General features: G+C 42.1%; 2 protein-coding genes across 2 annotated transcripts; both read left to right on the forward strand.

Moving 5' to 3' along the window:
* Window positions 1–5034: 5034 nt before the first annotated feature.
* Window positions 5035–15128, forward strand: LOC306932094 (uncharacterized protein; the record flags this gene model as incomplete). Its single annotated transcript, XM_079513797.1, has 12 exons — window positions 5035–5252; window positions 5335–5623; window positions 5739–6491; window positions 6578–6805; window positions 6994–7117; window positions 7276–8179; window positions 11282–11569; window positions 11776–12061; window positions 12534–13352; window positions 13443–13673; window positions 13865–13988; window positions 14121–15128. The coding sequence occupies 12 exons, from the start codon at window positions 5035–5037 to the stop codon at window positions 15032–15034; spliced, it is 5178 nt and encodes a 1725-aa protein (XP_079369923.1). The 3' UTR covers window positions 15035–15128.
* Window positions 15129–15748: 620 nt separating this feature from the next.
* LOC306932095 (extracellular calcium-sensing receptor-like) lies at window positions 15749–20837 on the forward strand (the record flags this gene model as incomplete). The annotated part of the gene is made up of 7 exons (XM_079513798.1): window positions 15749–15812; window positions 17529–17688; window positions 17785–18073; window positions 18307–19119; window positions 19209–19436; window positions 19525–19648; window positions 19927–20837. 7 exons carry the CDS (start codon window positions 15749–15751, stop codon window positions 20835–20837), a joined length of 2589 nt encoding a protein of 862 aa, XP_079369924.1.
* Between the last annotated feature and the right edge of the window lie 1340 nt (window positions 20838–22177).

Below are 22177 nucleotides of genomic sequence, written 5' to 3' on the forward strand. Positions count from 1 at the left end.
ACATGATGATTTTAACCTCTGTGTGAATTGATCTATTACCATACAATAAGAATTTTGTTTTTCTTAAGTTTAGTGACAGTTTATTGATATCAAACCATTTAGCTGTATTCTACATTGGCCCACTAGTATTTCCCTCTACACAACGCATTGCACCACGATGCATTGCGAGCTTGTAGATCTGCTATTTTCACTGAATGTTCGCCCCAGAATAGGGACACTATAGGTTAATGTCTCCAAAATAAAATACATTAGAGATGAGAGCATTTCCTGCAGGCCCATGATGCAACAGACCTGAACAGCAGGGTCCAGTGGGAACTGAGATGGAAAACACTAAAGAGTGGAGAATTAGGACTTTAAATTCAGGCGGGAAGCAGTTAGCTAATTAAAGTACCTGGGGTGAGAGGGGAAACAAGTAAGGAGCCTGAGGCATCTTCAAACCACCAGATGTGTTCCTGCAGTAAGCTCTGCTCCCAAATCACAGTCCCTTAGCTGAGTGATGTAATCTAACGGGCAGCTCCACAAACACGCAAACATGTTATTTTTCATTAACGCACACCTCAACAGGCATGTCAACAGGTCATTTAAAATGTTACATTTACACTGATTAAATACCACTTGCTAACTCAGCCATTCTGATTTAATTATTTGTCTAATTCCACCACAATGATGTTGTAACATGTATAGAGTAAAATATTTTTTCTTGATATGAAAACATGCCAAAATCATTTGCCATTTTTTATTTACCGTGAATATGTTACCGAGTTTTCATGAACACATTAATTAGTAATTTAGTAGTAATTGTATTGGTCTCAGTACAATACATTGTTGGGTAGATCTTCTAGAAAGCATATCAATTTATAATGGCAACTACATTCATTGTAATATCATTTGTAATATGAATTAATAAGTATGTTGTATACAGTTTCACTGAAGGTAGATTTATACATAAATATTAAAGCTGCACTATACAACTTTCCCCTTCTATCCCACATTGTAACCCGGTTTCTTGCATTTTTACCAATACAGCTAATAGAGCCTGCCTGCTTTCTCAGGAGATAAATTGAATCTTGACCATTAGGTCAGAATTTGTGTCAGAGCCTGTGTCTACAGTTAGAGGCCATCGATATTGTCCTTTTCTTTTTGCTGAGGTTTGCGTGATCTGCGCAAAAGGACAGTTAACCCATTTTGGGCGGGAACCCCTTTTGGTGTTTTAAACATTGTTATAATTTAGCTATTGAAAAATAGCAGATCTACAAGCTCATAGCGCGCCACCGAGTGGCGCGCTACGAGCTTGTAGGTCTGCTATTTTTTTTAAATCGTGAAAATATTTATTTCAGAAAACTGGAGGATTTAGGATTTTTTTAAATTTTGAGGTCAGGCCTAAATGGGTCAAATAATAAGGGACAATATCGGTGGCACCCAACTGTAACTGTCAGAAGAGCAGGGAGACAAAATACAACCACTCTAATTGTATACGTTTACTGTATTAACATACTACTGCATACTGTATAAAGATTAGACTAAATTACATTATTTTTTAAAAAGGTTACATAGTGCCACGTTAATACAATATTATTATTGAAATAATTTCTTATAACATTATTATTACCAGTAAGACGCCCTGAGGGCAAGAAGCGACCTCGCCCCCACGCATCCGCCTGGGTGACGGCAGACTGCTGGGCGAGCACTGGCACTTTGGCATGGGGGGTCAGATCAACATATGGAATGAATTCTGTACTGGGCATATATGGAGCGTTGTCTTGAGTGTACAGGGTTTAATGAGGTCAGATCAACATATGGAATTACACAACAGGTCAGCTCCATATATGGAGATCTAAGGGTGGCAGCGGGGGCAATGTCTTGAGTGTACAGAGTTTGATGAGGTCTGGCCATATATGAAGCGTGTCTTGAGTGTACAGGGTTTGATGATGGCACAGGTAGGTAATTTTCAGGCCTGTTGAGAACTACATTTTTTGCCGCCTGCCGGGCGCGGCTGCACTTATAACTTTTACGGTCGCAATTATTATTATTCATTCACTACGTCAAAACCGTCAGTTAAAAGGTTAAGGGACCAAGTACATCCCTTATTGTTTTTGTCTTTTATTTTCTTCTCCTCCTCCTCCTTCCACCAAAAATAGCAGTTCAGTCAGACAACTCACGAATAGATTTAACCAATATTTATTATAAAATGAGAATACAAGTGTGCATAATGCATATGATATTAGACTTGGCGTTCGGCTCTGCTGCATTTTCTCCCTGCTCGGTGCGATTTAACACCATCATAAAACATTAAGAGCAGAGAGATAGATATACAATAAAACCCCCATGGGGAGCATAAATAACAGAGCCCACTGGTGGTGCTGGGGTGGTGGTGGGAGCAAAAACCCCTTGAGTATCCTTTGAGCATGGCATGAACCCCCTTGAGTATGTCTGACTGAACTAACTCCGCAGGCTACGCATCATTTCTGGCTGAACCGTGCAGTCGGTTTTCGCGAAACTCGCCAACATGGTAGAGCTGGGCCATGCCAAACGGTGACTATGCGAAGCCTATGACCATTGGCCAAAGGGTGGCGCTATAGCACTAAATTGAAAATGCAAACTTTGAACGTGCATAGCTCATGAACCGTTTGACTGTTGGCAATGAAACTTTGATACACATATGTGTCTCCTCATGCCAAACAACTTTCGTGCTCTAACTTTTGACCTCTGACCTTTAGAACACCCGTCATTCTGAATTATATGAAAAACAGTTACAATCTATCTCCTCCCAGGATCTTTGATCAAAATGCACGAAAACTTCTACACGTGAACTTTGGACCTATACGGACAAAAAAACAGTCATTTTTTTTAAGTGAAAAGGTTTTTATGAGCCAATGAAAATTGCCGTTTTGTGAAAATTCTTCTACTGCCCTTAATGCATACATGCAGCGTCATATGCTTATGACACTTTACAGTATGGTAGAGGGTCATGCCAAATTGCACTGAAACCAGTCTTACTCTAATTGGCCAAAGGGGGGCGCTATAGCATTTCTTTGAAAATGAAACCTTTGAACAGGCATAACTCATGCCTCGTTTGGCCAAAAGTCATGGCGCATTCACACGTTCCTTGACTCATGGGGAACATATCTATCACTTTGACAAATAAGCTCCGCCCTCAGATATTCCGCCATTTTGAGCAGTTTGAAAAATGCTTATACCTGATTTTCTGCCTGGATTTTTGAGAGATTTGTGTGAAACGTTCTACACACAATCTATGGACCACTATCTGAAATCCCAGTTGAAGAGAAGTTTGTATGTGAAAATATGAACAGCGAACACACTGTAGTAATCCATAAGGACATGACCAAAGGCAGAACACACATAATTGTCATCAAAAACACTGAATGATTTTGCTGTTAACAATAGAAGAACTGATGGTATCCAATTAGCTCGGTAGGTAGAGAGCTCTTGCCTTTGAAACACAAGGTCATGGGTTCAAATCCGGGCACCGCCAACTCAGTGTATGAGTCTTCAAGAACCCTGCCACCCCACAGTAAAAAACCGACCCTGTCACAATTCCATGGTCTTTTTCTCAAGTTTAGTCTTCCATGTTTCTATGGCTTATTTGTGCATATTGTTCTTATTGCTTATTGCCTTCTTGCTTGGTCCCGCCTTATCGCTGCTTGCAGCTATATTTATTATTATTATTATTATTTGTATAATGATATGTAGCTAAAACTGGCATTTTGACTATGCAGGTCAAATCTCAAATGCATAATTGATATGATATTCTGATTTATTTAAGTGAATCAGAATGAGGAGCCCAAATAGAAGAATGTAGGAATCAACTGATGTTCAAGGAAGGTTTAGTTAGTATTTAGGTTAATTCCTGCTCATAATCAAGGATGTGTCTTATCAAACACTACAATAGTTTCATTGCACAGCATATAAGTTCTAAACACGCGCCAATGTGAATTAGAATCTGAATCAGCTTTATTGTACAAGTTTTCTTCTGTGTGGATCTTGCTTTTGTTACAAACTGTACAGCAGAAAGGTCTCTTAGCTATTTCCACATGTCCCATGAATACAGTTCAGACTAAACATGAACTGGCCTTTTTCATAAAATAATTTTAACCATATGAACCCTAGCGTCCTTATCTGAAGATTTTGTGAAAATAGCTCATCTACAAGCTCACAATGTGTCAAGGTGGGATGCATTGTGAGCTTGTAGAGAGCAGCTATTTTCGGTGAAGATACTTAATGTAGAGGGAAATACTTGCAGATCTATTCATATTATAGGAGGAAGATGACAGAATGAGGGTTATGGAATAATGTATACATGAATGAGATTTGCATTAACCGGATTTCATCCTTCAACCATCTCTATCTGGATATAGCTACAGTATCATCAGATTATGCTAATATACTAAGCATATACTAATACTGAGCACCCAACTTACTCAGGCCTACCTGATATGCCACCTGGTGTATTATGATTATAGAGACAATGACTGATCTTTTAGGACTACTGTCCTAAAAGATCTACATGGTTACAATGGTTCCAGACGGGTGAAAAATCGAAGGCAAAATGAACATAAACAAGTGTTGTTCTTTGTGTTCTTTCTGTCTTGCCCACAAGGCGTTGGTATTTTGTCCTGTTTCGATGGGACCACAACTCCACAAACTTTCCATGGTTCGGGTGATATGGGTCCTCAATGATCCTACACACCGGCTGCAACATTTTTATTTAACACACACAATAGACTTGATGATCAGTTATTTTCTACATATAAACACATGATCACATGATCAATATCACATACTGTAGGACATGCTTTCCTGTCATTATGCCACCCTACCGTAAAACTCATAGCAGCTATGGCACATTAATCACGTGCACGTTTCATAATACTCCATGGAGATAGTCCAATCACACTTGTCACTGATTGGCTAGCAAGATGCCAGTGAGCAACGTTTAAGATAATAAAATGCAGGAGACCACTCTGACAGTGGTGAGTTTAGCGTTACGCCTTGTCAGGGTATAGTGTTTACAAGATGTTATTGGTGGGTCTGAGGCTTGTCATCCTGGGCCTAGTGGGAGCTTTGAGGGAAGACGAAGAGACTCCTTTCTGTCAGATACGGGGGAGTCCAGAAATCCCACTGCTGTCCAAAGAAGGAGATGTCACCATCGGAGGAGCCTTCTCCATCCACAGCAAAATCACAGAACCCCCACTCTCCTTCACAGACACTCCTACACGTCTTACATGTTCCAGGTATGGTATGTTTTAACATCAGCCACTGAAATTTGGATTTTGGATCCATGTTGATCTATTGTGTCAATTCTGTTCTTTGCAGTGTGAATCTCAGAGAGTTTCGATTTGCTCAGACCATGATATTTGCCATAGAGGAAATCAACAACAGTGACTTTCTTCTTTCCAATGTTTCTATTGGATATCGTATCTATGACAACTGTGGTTCAACGCGGTCTTCTATGCGTGCAGCCATGGCTCTGATGAATGGTGAAGACAGGACTGCAGGAAAAGTGTGCTCTGGGCAATCAGCTGTTCATGCCATCATCGGGGAGTCTGAATCCTCTTCAACCATAGTGCTAGCACGCACCACAGGGCCTTTCAAAATACCCGTGGTGAGAGAGAGAGAGAGAGATATCAACAGTAAGATACAGTAGTAGTTATTTTGCACATGGCATGCACAACATTATCCTTATCTTTCCACTATTCTCTCTATACTCTGTTTCACAGATCAGTCATTCAGCAACATGCGAGTGTCTGAGCAACAGGAAACAATATCCCTCTTTCTTCCGCACCATTGCCAGTGACCTCTACCAGAGCCGAGCTCTTGCCCAGCTAGTCAAACACTTTGGCTGGAGCTGGGTGGGGGCAATTAATAGTGACAGTGACTATGGCAATAATGGCATGGCCATCTTCCTTTCTGCAGCCCAGGATGAAGGAGTGTGTGTGGAGTATACAGAAAAGTTCCACAGGACAGAACCAGAAAAGCTGCTGAAGGTGGTAGAAGTGATTCGCAAGAGCACAGCCCGGGTCATTGTAGGTTTTCTTGCACATGTAGAGATGAACAATCTCCTGGAGCAACTGAGCCTCCATAATATCACAGGCCTGCAGTTTATTGGTGTGGAGGCATGGATCACTGCCGACAGCCTGCTGACCCCCAACAGTTTCAGTGTGTTGGGGGGCTCTCTGGGCTTTGCTGTGCAAAAGGCCAATATTAGTGGGTTTACAGATTTTGTAATCAAGCGTTTCTGGGAGACAGCATTTCAGTGCACAGAGACAACAAAAGACAACATGACAGTAAAGGTACCTTGTAAGGACAACCAGGATCTGATCGAGCTAAAAGATTACAATGAAGACGTGGCAGAGCTGAGATATTCTGGAAATATCTACAAAGCCATTTACGCTGTCGCCCATTCTCTACACAGTTTACTTAAGTGCACAAGTCAGGGGTGTGACAAGACAGTGAAACCTTCACCCTCACAGGTAATTGAGGTAAAATGAGCTCACTATTAAAATGTTTTATTTACAAAGTAAAGATAATCAGTGATGTATTTATTGACCTACTCTAGGTACTGGAGTCTCTCAAACAGGTGAATTTCACCATTAAGAATGGCGACAGAGTGTGGTTTGACAATACTGGAGCAGCTGTGGCCCGTTATGAGATTGTTAACTGGCAGCGTGGACATGACGGCTCAGTGCAGTTTAAACCAGTGGGCTACTACGATGCCTCTTTACCCACTGGACAGAAGTTTGTCCTCAGAACAGAAGCCATAATGTGGCCTAATGGAAAGACAGAGGCAAAGATTCTAATATAATACAATATATGACAATAATTATAGTACCCTCATGCTTAAATGTAATGTAGTACCTAATGGTAAAACTGCATAACTACCAGTGATTATGCATTGTCATGTCATCAATTGCATTCATTTTGACATAATGAATGTACCGAGTCATATCAAACTATGCCCCCTCTCTGTCAAAGTTGCCTGTCTCTGTGTGCAGCGAGAGCTGTCTCCCAGGAACTCACAAGGTCCTCCAGAAGGGCAAGCCGGTCTGCTGCTATGACTGTATCCCATGTGCAGAGGGAGAAATCAGCAACACCACAGGTATAAGTGCAATCAACCTGACATTTGTTCACAGCATGGGCATAACATTTGCTTGTCACTGCCTTTGTATCTTGTTAAAGATCGCCATGATACGATCTCTGTTCGGCGCTATCTATATTTGATTCATTGCAGTGCTACTAACAGATTTTCCATTACAGATGCTAATGGCTGCACCAAGTGTACCGAAGAATATTGGTCCAATCAAAACAAAGATAAATGTGTACTAAAAACAGTTGAGTTCCTTTCCTTCCCTGAGGTTATGGGCAAGGTGTTAGTGTTTTTCTCTTTGTTTGGGGTACTCCTGACTTTAAGTGTGGCTACCATATTCTTTATTAGAAAAGATACACCTTTGGTCAGGGCTAACAACTCTGAGCTGAGTTTCCTGCTGCTCTTTTCATTGACATTGTGTTTCTTATGTTCTCTGACCTTCATTGGCCGCCCGTCTGACTGGTCCTGTATGCTGCGACACACAGCATTTGGGATCACTTTTGTTCTCTCCATCTCTTGTGTTCTGGGGAAAACTATAGTGGTGTTAATGGCCTTCAGGGCAACACTTCCAGCCAGTAATGTCATGAAATGGTTTGGACCGGCACAGCAAAGACTCAGTGTTCTGGCTTTCACTCTTGTGCAGGTTCTGATTTGTATACTTTGGTTAACTATCAACCCTCCCTTTCCTTTCAAGAACATGGAATACTACAAGAACAAAATTATTCTAGAGTGTGCATTGGGGTCACCTATAGGCTTCTGGGCTGTGTTGGGGTATATAGGACTCCTGGCTCTTTTATGTTTTATCTTAGCTTTTCTGGCTCGAAAGCTGCCTGATAACTTTAATGAAGCCAAATTTATCACCTTCAGCATGCTGATATTCAGTGCTGTGTGGATCACCTTTATCCCAGCTTATGTCAGCTCTCCTGGGAAGTTTACTGTAGCTGTGGAGATATTTGCAATTCTGGCCTCAAGTTATGGGTTACTTTTCTGTATATTTGCACCTAAATGTTTCATTATTGTGTTAAAACCTGAACTGAACACAAAGAAACGCATGATGGGGAAAACACAGGCCAAGTCCTAAAACAGGTCTAAATAAAAATCTCAATTCACTAATCAATTTGTGGTGTGGATTGTCAAGGCTAAATTATCTAAAGTATTGCTTTATTCATTTGTTTGTTTGTTTACATAAATGAGTAAAAATCGGTATCATGCTGGCACCTAGGCCACATCACATTTTTGGCATATAACTTGAACCATACTTTGTATAAAAGAAATCCCTCGTGTGAAGTGAGGGGCGCTATTATCATCATACATCATTATAGATCATCACATTCCGTGATCAGCCAATCAAATCATCACATTCCGTGGTACAAACAAAAAAGCTGTACATAGGAGGGGATAGCGCCCCTCAAAATAAGAAAGAAAAATGCTACTACTACTACAGATTTTGTGCAAAACTCACAAATCTATTATCTCGGGAGTCATGTGATCAAGATGTACAGTAGGCCTCAGGCTATATTATGGAACTCCTTCCAAAGTTTGTGGGAGTGGGCCCAATCCTTGTGTCGTGACGGCTTCACCCCATGAATGACAAAGCCCTGGGTGGGCAACCCGGCCTGGCAGCCTGTGTTCAGAGGAGCGGATTTGTTTGGTTACAACATGCTAAAGGCCCCAAACTTGGTGTAGGTGCTCTGATTAATGTTGCAAATTATTGTGTGTGTGCCGGTGGTGAAATAACATTGACAGCTATGACAGCTCAGTGTCAGTTGCTAAACTAGCATTGGACAATCGCTTTTGGGGTGGGGTTTAACAAAGGGTCCATTTCATCAAAAATGACCATGTCCGGATTGTCCCTATATAATACTACCGGCTTGTCGGTTTGAAATTTCACCCACACACTCTCTGAAGGGTGTTGAGTTCAATGGTGCAACCATGAAATGGATCTGTTCACTTCCGGTTTTACCAGGAAATGTTCATAGACAATTAAAGGCGATGAAGAAAGAAAAATCACACCTGTGTGAAGTGAGGGGCGCTCTTATCATCGTACATCATCATCATTTCCTCAGACACATATGACGTAAATTCTCCATTCATTGTCAATGGCATATAATGTTTGTGTTAGGACAAACATCTACACCATAGCTGAATATAGGAGGGGCTAGGGCCTCTCAAAAACATGTCCTATATTAAAATGTACTTGAGGGAGGACCGGTGGGGGGCAGACCTCTGACGCCCATGTCACCATGACTCAGCCATATCCATGAGCAGTTCCCTATGCAGCTACGCAAAATGCAGTATGGAGGCTTGGAGGGGCCAAGTCTATGGACTTTTAACACGTTACCTCCCGTTACATGCGTGAAATACCACAGTAGAAGAAGAGATCCTTGGCAACCAGGAAGGGAAGTGCAGACACAAGTGTGATTGTTTGTAAAATAGGCCCCTCTCGCAAACTATGGAAGGGAATAATAGTGAATCCTAAAAATCTGACTGATACATGTTTATCAGGAACACACATGAACAGGGCTAAAACATAGTCTTTGCTTCGGCCATAGAGCACCGAAGTCTGACGTCAATATCGGTAGAGGGCGCAAATCCACGGGTTCATGTACTTTTTATTTGCATTGTAATCCCCATAGATCGCCTCATATAATAACTGTGTTTGGAAAAAAATTGTAATTGATCTAATCCGGTGTGCACGTGACGACGTGCACATGACGTGCACAACGGATTTTAATAAGGGCCTTTCTCGGCCCCACCCCTCTCAAATTGTTTATATTGTGTTTAATTTCGAAGATGGCCGCAGCACCTGGAGGGGGTGGGGCGGAGGTGAGTGGGTGGGGTTGACATATGCCCTTACTGGGCTGCGTTCACACATTGAAGACACCTGTTTGTGTCTGTTTAATGGCCGCTCCAATGCATTTCCAATGGAAGCCCATATGGTTTGACCAAACATTTATTTTGATGGGGGGCAGAAAACATCCATCAAAGCTGTGTTCAGACATAAGTCAGGTGTCAGACACAAGGCAAGTGTCTTGAATGCAGCTCAGTAAGGGCATATGTCGACCCCGCCCACTCACCTCCGCACCACCCCCTCCTGGTGCTGCGGCCATCTTGGAAACTAAACACAATATAAACAGTGGGAGAGGGGTGGGGCTGAGAAAGGCCCTTGTTGGCTTGTATTTGTCACAATGGCCAAACATGGCACAACCTCTACACTTTGATGTCAACCAGGTGGCACTGAATGAGTTAAACAACAGGATCTGTCGAGGTGACTCTGTAACTGACAGTGTAGCCTTAGCCTACTAGTACAAATGGAACCAAAGGACCCTTTTATAACAATAAAGTTGATGGAAATACAAATGGACTGTTATGGGTCCATTTGGTTGTATTTGTGCACTCTCAGGTAGCACATTCTCCAAGCCATTATATGTCGCACCTCACGCACAGCTGTCGGTTGTAGTGTTGACATTAGCTTGGCAGGTACAAAGAACATCTGTCTTGTGTCAAAACCGTGGGGGTCCGCGGATCGGCGGGTCCAACGGGGGTCCGCGCGGAGGCGCAGAGGTCGGCACGGGGGTCCGTGGTAGTCTGCGTGGGGGTCCGAATGTGTTACGGTTAAATCAGCGGGTGTGCTCCAGTGTGCTCTGCTTTGCTGCGCTGAGGCATCATGGCGCCGCGCGCGCAACTGTTTCGCCAATGGCATTAAAAGTGTCTGGTTGCGTCCCCCCCTCTATGGGTTGCGTAGAAAGGCAGCCAATCAGAACTACGCGTCAGTATGACTAGCATGTCGACTAGCATGTCGAACTTTTCATGGGTATTCATAGACCAGTGCTTTTCAAGCCACTGGTAAAAATAAACTATTCATAAACTATGGCTGTGTTGTATTGACAAAACATGATCTCCTACAACGTGTTATTATATTATGTACTCGCAAACTGATTGTAATTATACAAAGCCATATCAACACAAAGCGAAATAGATGAAAAATATCTGATAATTTCTGAGCTACAGCAATTCCCCCAAAGACATGCCCATGTTTTGAAGATTGATCACACTGAGCCATTGGTTATTCCAAAGACAAATACAAATATACCAATTTAAACAAAATCTCATTGGCCAATGGCTCTGTCAGTCACCACATAAGTGATATCATTGGTGGATAAAAAAAAATGATAGTCACTCAGATTGCATTCAAGCACCTACATATGAGGGGTTTGGTCAAAGGGCCCTGAGAAGTAAGAATACAGAGGAGACAGGTATGCTGCTCATAGCAGACTTGCTACTTCTGTCTCTGCTGGCGGTCAGAGTGGTTAAGTGCGATTGTCAAACATACGGGGCCGGAGAACTGTCTCAGTTTTCCAAGGAAGGAGACATCAACATTGGAGGCATTTTCTCCTTCCATCAGAACCCAGTCAATGTCAACCCAACTCTTCAGATGAACCCAGGAATCATCCAATGTAAAGGGTAAGGAAGAGGCGTTAAAGAAACAAACACAACTGTAATTATAAGTCTTACTATCAAGCGTATTGTTCTGCATGACCCGGTTTTCAAATTGTAGTACTGCACCACTGCAGCTACTGTATGCATAGAGATAGTTTGAATTACATTAACCTGTGTATGTTTTAAATTATTCACATTATACTGTGATTTGCTCTCTGTTCTTTCTACAGACTGGATCCGGGTGAGCTTCAGTATGCCTACACCATGATGTTTGCCATAGAGGAGATCAATAACAGCTCAGAGCTGTTGCCTGGACTGACACTGGGCTACAGGATCGAGGACTCGTGCCCTAGCATCCCTCTCTCTGTCAGAGCATCTCTAAACTTAATGAATGGATATGAGGTGGGGGAACGCAGCTGCACTGAACGCTCCACTGTTCATGCTGTCATAGGGGAAACCACCTCCACCTCTACCATAGGCATTGCACGTACAATGGGGCCCTTCCATATACCGGTGGTGAGTATTGAGGACGTGAGGTTAAGATTCATTAAAATGCTGACGTATGCGCATTCATCTTGCTTTTCTCTATGCATTCATGCACTTTCTGCTTAATATGAGCACTGAACCAGGAAATAAGCTAAAATATGAAAGCATCTTGCTACTTATGGTTCAGATAGAAGCAGGGTTTGATTTGTTGGGTGGCGAGGGGGATCCAATCCGCCACTTTGCATAACCCTGCACCTGGTCATTATCACGAGTGGGGATATGGTTCAGGAATGTAGACTAGATCTGATACATTATAAATGTTTGTTTCACAAATTACAAATGTAATTACAAAATTTGAAAATTCTAAATGAACGAAAATAGACAATCTATAAGCTCGTGCATCAACTAGTTTTGCTATTTGTCATACATTTTGGGGGGTGGGGGGTGGATAGAAAACACTTCTGGAGAGGAACAACATTGCTCTCCTCTCTTTCTGTCTCAGCTCAGTCATTCAGCCACATGTGCATGTCTTAGCAACAGAAGAGATTATCCGTCTTTCTTCAGAACCATCCCCAGTGACCTTTACCAGAGCAGAGCCCTGGCAAAGCTAATGAAACACTTTGGCTGGATGTGGGTCGGGGCTATCAGAACCAACAGTGACTATGGCAATGGTGGCATGGCCACCTTCCTGAAAGCAGCCGAAATTGAAGGGGTGTGTGTCGAGTACTCTGTGGCCATTTACAGGACTGACCCGAGGAAATCGTTTCTGGAAGTTGTTGACATCATTAAAAGGTCCACTTCCAAGGTAATTGTGGCATTTGCCGATGGCACCGACCTTGACATTCTCCTCAAGGAGCTGTATGAACAGAACGTGACAGGGCTACAGTGGGTGGGCAGCGAGGGCTGGATAACCTACCGCTACATCGCCTCTCCAGTAAACTATGCAGTGGTACAAGGAGCAGTTGGCTTCGCTGCCCTCAATGCCCACATCCCTGGACTTCAGGAGTTTCTGGCAAACAGCAGGCCATCCACCAAGCCTGGGGACCGGGGACTGGTAGAGCTGTGGGAGGCAGCGTTCAGATGCACCCTGTCTCCGGAGGCTCAAACTGAGGGCTCAGTTGCAACCTGCACCGGAGATGAGTCTCTGTGGGACACAGACACTCGCTTAACTGACGTGACGGACGCAAGCCTTTTGAATAATGTGTACAAGGCCACATATGCTGTAGCGCATGCACTGCACCTGCTTATTACCTGTCAAGATGGACAGGGGCCTTTTGAGAACAACTCTTGTGCAGACAGGCATAATATTCAACCATGGCAGGTACAGATATTCATAATGAGCTGGTCTGGTATCAAACCTAAAATGTTGACATGGGAAGGCAGATAATAACACAAAATGTTTAACCTGCAGGTGCTGCATTATCTGACACAGGTGAACTTCACCACCAAGATTGGTGAAAGAGTTTTCTTTGATGAGTTGGGCGATCCTGCGGCCCGCTATGCACTGGTGAACTGGCAGACGGATGAAACGGGCTACATACATTTTGAGACGATAGGCTACTATGATGCCTCGCAGTCCGAAGGTCAGCAGTTTGAAATGAAGGCAGGTGTGAGTGCCATCTGGGCAGGCATGCAGTCTGAAGTAAGTCATGGTGCACTGTGATCTGTCAGCTCTGATGAACTCTTGGCCGCCTTTTTAAATTTACTGACAACATAAATAATTTAAAAATGAAGATAAGTGACCATTAATTGCGTGTTCCGCAATAATTGCACATAATTGTAATTTATGAGTCATTGCCAATTATTCTGTGTAATTCTGTCACTGTGGTACAGGTGCCCAGATCTATTTGCAGTGAGAGCTGTCTGCCCGGAACCCGCCGGGCTTTCGTTAAAGGCAAGCCGATGTGCTGTTTTGATTGCATCGCATGTGCAGACGGAAAGTTTAGCAACATTACAAGTGAGACCGCTGGATACATAGCTTTTACTCTTGCTTGCATCATGTTCCTTTTAGGCAAAATAACTATCAGTACCTTACTGGTCTATCTGAAGATGTGCTTGCTGCACAGCTTAAACATGTTTATGCTTTCAGATGCAGTAATATGTGACAAATGCCCTCCTGAGTACAAGTCCACTGAAGCCAGGAATAACTGTGACTTGAAAGATATTGAGTTCCTAACCTTCAGAGAACTGATGGGCATTCTTCTGGTAACTTTCTCTGTGTTTGGAGCCTGCCTGTCAATGATTATAGCACTAATATTTTTCCACTACAGACAGACTCCTATAGTGAGGGCCAACAACTCTGAATTGAGTTTCTTGCTGCTTTTCTCCTTGACTCTGTGTTTCCTGTGTTCTCTGACCTTCATTGGCCGTCCCTCAGAGTGGTCCTGTATGCTGCGACACACAGCATTTGGGATCACTTTTGTTCTCTGCATCTCTTGTGTTCTGGGGAAAACTATAGTGGTGTTAATGGCCTTCAGGGCAACACTGCCAGGCAGTAATGTCATGAAATGGTTTGGACCGGCACAGCAAAGGCTTAGTGTTCTGGCTTTCACTCTGATACAGGTTCTGATTTGTATCCTGTGGTTAACGATCTCTCCTCCTTTTCCTTTCAAGAATTTCACACATTTTAAGGAAAAGATAATTCTAGAATGTGCACTCGGTTCAGCTATAGGTTTCTGGGCTGTGTTGGGGTATATCGCAGTCTTGGCAATCTTGTGTTTTTTTCTGGCCTTTTTAGCTCGAAAGCTGCCTGATAACTTTAATGAAGCCAAATTTATCACTTTCAGCATGCTGATATTCTGTGCTGTGTGGATCACCTTTATCCCAGCTTATGTCAGCTCTCCTGGAAAGTTCACTGTAGCTGTGGAGATATTTGCCATTCTGGCTTCAAGCTATGGAATGCTTTTTTGTATTTTTCTGCCCAAGTGTTACATTATGTTATTGAAACCAGAGAAAAACACAAAGAAACATTTGATGAGTAAAACAAACTCAAAAGGACTTTGAACATGATACTAAAATACTAATGATACTTTAACTATATGCTTCGTACATAAATTCTTAGATGCAAGGCTTTCAAATAACTGAAATTAGTTAAAATGGTTGAACATAAACAAATGTTTTGTTGTGCATTATAATTGTATTGTTTATTTACACCTCATTCTGATCTTTACAGTTATTAAATTCAGAATCATAAGTTTCTGTGTATTATTTTTGTATGTTGTATACTGCACGTGTCTTTTAAACAGGATAAGATGTAAAAATGTTCTTTATGCAAGCAGATAGGCCTAGTACTGTACATGAGTGTTGTCTTGGTGATAATGCACAATCCTGTACTACTCGTAAACAGATGCCATTGAACTTGATGTAATGGAAGGGAACAAATATCAAACTTTGACATGCAATCATTATTAAATTCAAGCACCGCTGTGTGTGTGTCTGTCCACTTCCGCATAGAGCAAAGCGCCTCCTCACGGAACCTAGCGCCGCACAGCCCTGTCTTCCAACCTCAATCTGCCCCGCATTACACACGCCAAACATTCTAACAATCATCTTAATTAAATTAATTTGCGTCAAAAACAACTCATCTCCCCGGAAATCACGTGTCACCAGTGAAATGCATTTTGGGACGGACACTGATTAATACTGGGACACAGTTTTCCACGCAACATCTGTTTCGACACCACACTGTCCGCTCCCTCCTCTACCACCTCCTTCGCCATGCCGTACACGGGCTACATGCACGCTGAAAGCCTGGACACTGACAACGACAGGTTACAGCCCTGTGCGCACACAGCGTGGCTGCGTGACACACTGAACAGCTCCATCATAACGGAATGCTTATCTGTCGGGGACTCGGGGTGGCCAAACAAAAATACATAGACGGATGCAATGACCAACGCTGGCTCAGTAGCTCACGAACGACACATTCCGGGCAGAATATCACCACCAATTTCACATCACACATCAATGGTGTACTTATGATTGTACTGCAGCATTTTCTTGCAAAATAACAATTTGTAATAAGAGAGTGCACAGATATGTAGTGCATAGATAGTGTACATAGTTAAATTAGTTAATTTAATTAATTAATTATTAAACTGTAAAGGAATTTACAGAAGGCATATAGGCTCATTCCCCCTATCACCGGATTTAGGTGGTGTCCACATGAGGACGTATTCTGTGTTACCCGGGAAAGTATTTAGCCGAGTTTTGGGGACTTAACTTATGATGAATTCCTGTTCTGTTCTTTGACTATATAGAAGTGTCTATTTGTACGTCTCTAAATGTTTTGATGAATTGAACATGGTGGACATGCTTAATTGGGTCGTCCACTCACAGTTAACAGTCTTTGTATTGAGTTTGTGCTTGAAATGTACTGTAATTCTGCAAACTGTTAATAAATATTTCAATCAATCAATCAAAACTGGCTCTTTTTGAAACCACCTCCCAGAGTGGCAAACTTTGGAGACGCAACTTTGTCGTCTCCGTGTCCTATTGGATGTGCAGCACCACCATTGCTCAGGTGGAGCCTGCGGAACCATTGCGGCTAAGAATCCACCACTCCTGAATGAAGTGTCTGGTGCTGGGACTCTGGTGCAACGCACAGGTCCTGGACCTGGTGAGAGCAGGAATTGGACCTGGTGAGACGTAGGAGGGGCCCGGACAGGAGTAAAACCACAGAGCCTAGTCCTTCCATGCGCCAGAAACGTACCTCCCAGTCCCAGCAGAGTAGTTCCGGAGTAGTTCCAACGGATTGTGTGGCCCTAATGGGACTGATCGAGGGTAGCTACTAGCTACTGGGACAACCCCGGCTGGGTCGCCTGAGTGAGGGGTATGATGTTCAACAGATCCGAAACCCTGATGACCTTGGGATACATCACTGAGGATACGTCCCAGGTGCATCCATGCAATGTTTTTTAGTTCCTGATACAGCAGGGGTAGTATTATGGCAGATTCATTTAGAGGAATGAGACCATATGCAAAGATGTTTTTGATGATCAATATGACATTACAATGTATCAAATATGAATTCCACTAAACAATTTAATCTCAAAATAAAAAGCTATACAATACATTTTCTGCAAAGTCCTGTAAAGAAATTGATCCAAACTGAATGAGTAAACACTGCACAGTTATCCCTTACACCTCTTAGAATCGTACTGTTATAGAATATTCCGACCTACAGGGAAATGGGATATTCCTTTGATGTCAGAAACCACAATGCACATATACCATAAATAAATCATCCTCCCAATAGGAAAAAGGTAGGCTTTAATGCCACTCCCCCATGTCATCAATAACTAAAAAACTACTACTACTTTATTTCGTAACTTGTTAGGTGTCTGGTCTCCTGAGGCCTTTCCTGATCATTAGAGTTCAAACCTTGGCCACTTCCCCCTGCAACTGAAACACTATAAATGTTGCAGAATCTTTTAGCCTGACCTGTGGAACAGAGCAATGCCATTGCTGAAGCTTGCCCTTTTGGTTACACTAATAGGGAGGGGAGACTTGGTATGTAGGTTGCAAGGCACGGCTGAGCCACCTGAGCTGTCCCAAGATGGAGACCTTGTTATTGGAGGCATTTTCTCATTCCGCACAGGGCAAGATGGTGTCATTGACATATTCCAGACAATTCCGCAACGACGGAAATGCAAAAAGTATGTATTGTTCCTAATTTATGCATGTGTGTGAAATATGGCTGAATCTGTTTGCATGTTAGATGTCAATGTATTAATATTGTTTTGCCTTATAAGCTTTAATTTCAGAGAATTCAAATTTGCTCAGACAATGATCTTCGCCATAAATGAAATCAATAGAAACCGTGAAATGCTCCCTGATGTTGAGCTTGGATATAGGATCTATGATGACTGTGGAACTATGGATATATTGAGAGCTGCAATGGCACTGCTGAGTGGACAAAAGACTGATTCTTTTGAAAATAACTGCACTAAAAGTGACCCTGTGCAAGCTATCCTTGGGCATTCAGGATCAAGGCCTACCATTTCATTTGCACGAGCTGTCGGAAGGTTTCATGTACCTGTGGTAAGACAGTGATACAAAACTCAATTCAGTGTCAATTAATTGACCTTTATACATCGATTACAGCTTTTAAATGTATTTTAATTAATTCATACAGTACTGTTTTGTACGTGTTTAGTATGACTGCATTTATAGTATAACTGCATGTATTGTATAATGTTACGCATAATAGTGAAACAGTAAACTTAGCTACTATTATATGCTGCCACTCGTTAACACCACTCTTTTACCTGCAGGTCAGCCATTTTGCCACCTGTGCATGTTTGAGCAACAGAAGGGAATATCCGACTTTCTTTAGAACCATTCCCAGTGATTATTACCAGAGCAGAGCCCTGGCAAAGCTGGTCAATCACTTTGGCTGGACCTGGGTAGGGGCTATATGTGTTGACAATGAATATGGCCTCAATGGCATGGCAGCTTTCATCCAAGCTGCATATGAATATGGAGTATGCATAGAGTACTCTGAAACATTTTCACTATCAGGGTCAGTTCATGAGCTGCAGAGAATTGTAAAGATCATCAGGCAATCAACTGCCACAGCCATCATGGCATTTTTGTCCCACAGAGAAATCAAGGTTCTGGCAAAAGAGTTGTACAAACAGAATATTACAGAACTGCAGTGGCTGGGGAGTGATGCCTGGATCACGGACCACTCTCTCACTGCCAGTGAGGGACACCACATCCTGCTGGGCTCCATAGGCTTTACTGTCAGCAGAGCTCACATACCCGGGCTGGAAGAACACCTGAGGGAGCTTCACCCCTCACAGTTCCCTGACAGCCAGTTCGTCAGAGACTTTTGGGAAGACATGTTTGACTGTTCTCTGAATGTGACTTCTGAGGCGCAAAAAGCACTGTGCAGTGGCTTTGAGAGCCTGCGAGATGTTGACTCGCAGTTCACGGATGTTTCTGAGCTGAGATTCACTAACAACGTCTACAAATCGGTTTATGCAGTGGCTCATGCTCTTGATAATCTGTTCAAATGTGAGGATGGTCAGGGTCCATTCTCCAATGGGAGCTGTGCTGATGTTACACACATACAGCCGTGGCAGGTCAGCAGGCGTAACCCCACTCCAATTCCTGGCACATCATTTAAAAAAGTATGACAGTTACCTTTAATGATACTTAATTTCTTTCAAAGGTCTTGCATTATCTGCACAATGTGAATTTCACCACAAAGGAAGGGGAAAGAGTTTATTTTGACAGAAATGGAGACCCTCCTGCAAGATATGAACTCGTAAATTTACAAATAACTAACAAGGGGACAATGGAAGGAGTTACAATTGGCATATATGATGCCTCTCTTCCAGTGAGATATCAGTTTATGATGAATAACATCTCAGCTGTCTGGGGTGGTGGTGTGACCAAGGTAAAACAGGGAACCGGAACAGAATATATTTTCACACATTTTACTGATATGGGAATGGGTTGAATTCTATATTGTGTTTATGTTGCAGGTACCGTTGTCAGTATGCAGTGAAAGCTGTTCCCCAGGAACACGCAAAATCCTGCTAAAAGGAAAGCCAGTCTGCTGTTATGACTGTGTACCGTGTCCAGCAGGTGCCATCAGCAATGTAACAGGTGAGTTTACAAACAATAATACAGTACTTTATTCAAACGGATAATTTAGCATTCTAAAATAATTCATGAAACACAGGTATAGTTTTGTGTGTGCGTGTGTGTGTGTGTGTGTGACTGTGTGTGTGACTGTGTGTGTGTGTGTGTGTGTGTGCGTGATCGTGAGTATGCGTGAGTGCGCGCACGTGCGTGCATTGTGAGTACCTGTGCATGTGCGTGTGTGTGTGTGTGTGTGTGTGATGTTGAATTTTGTGTTGACTAAACTGATTTGTTTTTGACAGATTCAATCCATTGTATGAAATGCCCTGCAGAGTACTGGCCCAACAGAAACAGAGATACCTGCCTTCTAAAGGACATTGAATACTTGGCTTATGGTGAAATCATGGGAACTCTCCTAGCTCTGTTTTCCCTGTTAGGAGCATTTATGACTGTGGCCACAATATTGATCTTCTATTGCCACATAGAGACTCCGCTGGTCAGGGCCAACAACTCTGAGCTTAGTTTCCTGCTGCTGTTCTCCTTGACTCTGTGTTTCCTGTGTTCTCTGAACTTCCTTGGCCGTCCCTCAGAGTGGTCCTGTATGCTGCGACACACAGCATTTGGGATCACTTTTGTTCTCTGCATCTCTTGTGTTCTGGGGAAAACTATAGTGGTGTTAATGGCCTTCAGGGCGACACTGCCAGGCAGTAATGTCATGAAATGGTTTGGACCGGCACAGCAAAGGCTTAGTGTTCTGGCTTTCACTCTGATACAGGTTCTGATTTGTATCCTGTGGTTAACAATAAACCCTCCCTTTCCTGTCAAGAATTTCACACACTTTAAGGACAAAATCATTCTAGAATGTGCTCTGGGTTCAGCTATAGGTTTCTGGGCTGTGTTGGGGTATATTGGTCTTTTGGCTATATTGTGTTTTTTTCTGGCTTTTTTAGCTCGAAAGCTGCCTGATAACTTTAATGAAGCCAAATTGATCACTTTCAGCATGCTGACATTCTGTGCTGTGTGGATCACCTTTATCCCAGCTTATGTCAGCTCTCCTGGAAAGTTCACTGTAGCTGTGGAGATATTTGCAATTCTGGCCTCAAGTTATGGAATGCTTTTTTGCATTTTCCTTCCAAAATGTTATATAATATTATTGAAACCAATTAAGAATACAAAAAAACACATCATGGGGAAGACATCTAATGGTAAATAATGATATACAGTACCCCCTTAGACAGCACTTTTTAGACTTAGATAGCATTTGATACAGACTTATAGCATGTTATGTAGACAGCACAATAATTGCATTGTATGTAGTCATAGCACTTCATAGTATATATGTACAGCATAGTATAGTATATATGTATAGTTTATATGTACAGTGTCATTATATAGATATGTTCTAGCTACGTTCTTAGCTTACGCATGTTTCTTGATAAATGCTTTTTATATATGTGATGTATTCCCATGCTTTTTGTTCTTGCTTAATGTAAATCGCTCTGGATTAAGAGCGTCTGCTAAATGCCTAAATTGTAAATTGTACATTATTAACCATTATAAATTAATTAGGTTTTCCAGTAGAACGGTACATATTCTAAACTTGACTTCCTAGTGTATATTTTAATTTATTTGAATACAGTGTCTCTGTAAAAGACTTCCTTTCTGATATGATCTGTTGTTGTATAATCACTATTACTATATCGTCGCTGTCGGGAGGAAACCAGTAACCAAACACCTAACTCTAGTTTTGAGGTTTTAGATTATTTATTTATTTTCTTAAATCAATCCTATTGAACAACTGTGTGTTGGTTAGAAAACAATCACACCCGTGTGAAGTGAGGGGCGCTCTTATCATCATACATCATCAATCATCATACATCACATGCCGTGCTCAACAAACCATCACAAATGTCATTCCGGCCAATCACTTTTGTGTCACACAACATGTTACACATGCTCAGCCAATCAAATCACCGCTATGGGGTGATCAGCCAATTAATCACAAGCCAATGTTTGTGTTTACAAACTCAGAAAGCTGGGCATAGAAGGGGCTAGCGCCCCTCAAAAATATTGAAGCAATGAAAAGTATTATAAAGTGCTTAGGACAAAACCTAAAAAAAACTCAATCATTTCCTGAAAAAAGAACATTCTGGAGTTAGGTGGTTTCTCCCCGACAGCAGAGATATATTAATTTGTTCTAATAACTATCAAAAGCTGTGGTAAAATTCTGATTAAAATGATCATCTTTACTTATATTCCGCACTTCCACGTTTGAAGTAACAGCAAAATGGCTGTGTGAATAAGGTCAATTGTAAAATTACTTTTGTATCATCATTATAATTCCGTGAATAAATAAATAAAGAAGGGGGGAAAAAATACTAATTTAGCTCTGATAAAACTCTGAAATCATGATATAATGCTAAGATGCCTGCAGCCCTTAAATCGTTCAAAATGATGCAGGCCGACTCTCATTGCCCCCTGATATTCTAAGCTCAATGACGCAATGCATTGAAAGAGGGACATGCATACACACATAATAATAAATAAAGAAAC

This window comes from Electrona antarctica (assembly GCF_951216825.1).
Source record: "Electrona antarctica genome assembly, chromosome: 11".
Taxonomy (NCBI): domain Eukaryota; kingdom Metazoa; phylum Chordata; class Actinopteri; order Myctophiformes; family Myctophidae; genus Electrona; species Electrona antarctica.